General features: G+C 27.6%; 1 protein-coding gene across 7 annotated transcripts in view; it reads right to left on the reverse strand.

Annotated features, from left to right (window-relative positions):
• Nucleotides 1-1,648, reverse strand: part of LOC108978092 (synapse-associated protein of 47 kDa-like) — a gene marked incomplete at its 5' end in the record, with an annotated part of 41,991 nt that overhangs the window by 9,640 nt on the left and 30,703 nt on the right. Inside the window, 1 exon segment of one of the 7 annotated variants that reach the window (XM_018948224.1) lies at nucleotides 668-738. Coding sequence (XP_018803769.1) covers nucleotides 719-738 — 20 coding nt within the window. 7 annotated transcript variants of the gene reach the window in all.

A 1,648-nucleotide genomic window follows, 5' to 3' on the forward strand; every position in this document is an offset into this window, starting at 1 on the left:
ATGTATATGTACATATGTCTTGTAGCGAGTATGAATATACATATTTTACTGATGGCAAATGTAGGAAATTAAAAACGTTAAGTGTAACACACATACATACATACATACACAAGGGTATGCACGTATGTACATATGCAGCAAAATCAGTATGTTTCAGTGATTGTTATTTGTTGCTGTAGTTTTAACCGTTTGCTAACGCGCTGGCTTATGCATGCATACCTATAAATTATATACATTTATGCAGCTACATGTGATTTGTGTTAATATGCAGTACGCAGAGGAAAAATTTTTCAATCATCACATGTTTGTACACGTTACGCGCTTGCATGGTTGTGTTCGTGTGTGTCTGTTTTCATACACGTTAATATTTTGTTTTTAATTTTTATTTTGCTTGTTCGCTTCTTAGTTGCTTTCGACAATTTAGAATCTTTCTTTTTTTTGTTGTAGTTCGCTAATAAAATTTTTAACGCCTATTTCTACTTACATAAATATTATGTTAAGTCGCAATTGCACGTTGCATTTTTATTACATTTGTTGTAAACATTTATTTGTTAATGTGATATATTTTTATAATCAATTGTTTTTATATTAAATTTTTTTTATATTCAAGTCATATTTTTTTATATGCTATTTTTTTTATTTATATATAATATATATGTATGTATATTTTTTAGATAATATTATTTTTTTATCTGCGTCTTGCGTGACTTCYAAAAATTTAATAATTAAATGTCATTGCTGTAATTGTTGTTGTAGTAAACGTAACCAATATAAGTTAAGAAAAAAGAAGGAGAGAGAGAAAAAATGAGACAAAAAAGTAAGAAAAAACAATTTACACTGTTGTTTCGTTTTGTTTGTTGGTTTGATTTGTAGAAAAAAAATTTTTATTATAATTGATATTATTTCGTTTGCCTTTGTTTCATTAAGCGCAAATTAGCAATGAGACGAATTCAATTGTTGTTTCATGTTTATATACTAGTATTAAAATCTTTGGTAGAAAAGTGCAAAGAGACGTGTTGCTACAATGCATGTAAAGCAGTGCTTTTGTAGTATATACATACATACATATAATACAACTGCGAAAAAAAATATATGTGAATAAAGACTAAAGACGAGTTCGGCACGATGAACGGTAAATATGCTTTGGGTACAAGGGACTATGCAAAAGTGTGTTCGTATGAAATTGAGGTTAGCGTTTTATGGAAATAATTGAAGATTCAATGATTTTTTGARCACGAATTTATGCTAATGACGCTTCTAGTGAGGTTTCTTTTTCGGTATATGGTTGATATGTTTGAAGAATGTCGCTAAAATATACATATTTTTGAGATTTTTTAAAATTTGAGTGGATTGAAAAATGTTTCTAAAAAAATTATTTTTTAAGATTTTAGAAATACATATGTATGTGCCAGAGATGTTGATGTTTACAACTCGTTCTAACCAACATTTTCGGTTTATGGTTGATGTGTTTGAAGAAGAAGTCGCTAAAATATCTTTATTTTTGTGATTTTTCAAATTCGAGTGGATTGAAAAATGTTTGCAAAAAAAAAGATTTTTAAAAAATTTCGAAATACTAGAGAATTGTTGATGTTTATAACTCGTTTCGAAAAAGTTTTTCGGTATATGTTTGAAATGTTAGAAGAATGTC

Source organism: Bactrocera latifrons, unplaced genomic scaffold, assembly GCF_001853355.1.
Source record: "Bactrocera latifrons isolate USDA-ARS-PBARC rearing strain unplaced genomic scaffold, ASM185335v1 scaffold_117, whole genome shotgun sequence".
NCBI classification, from domain to species: domain Eukaryota; kingdom Metazoa; phylum Arthropoda; class Insecta; order Diptera; family Tephritidae; genus Bactrocera; species Bactrocera latifrons.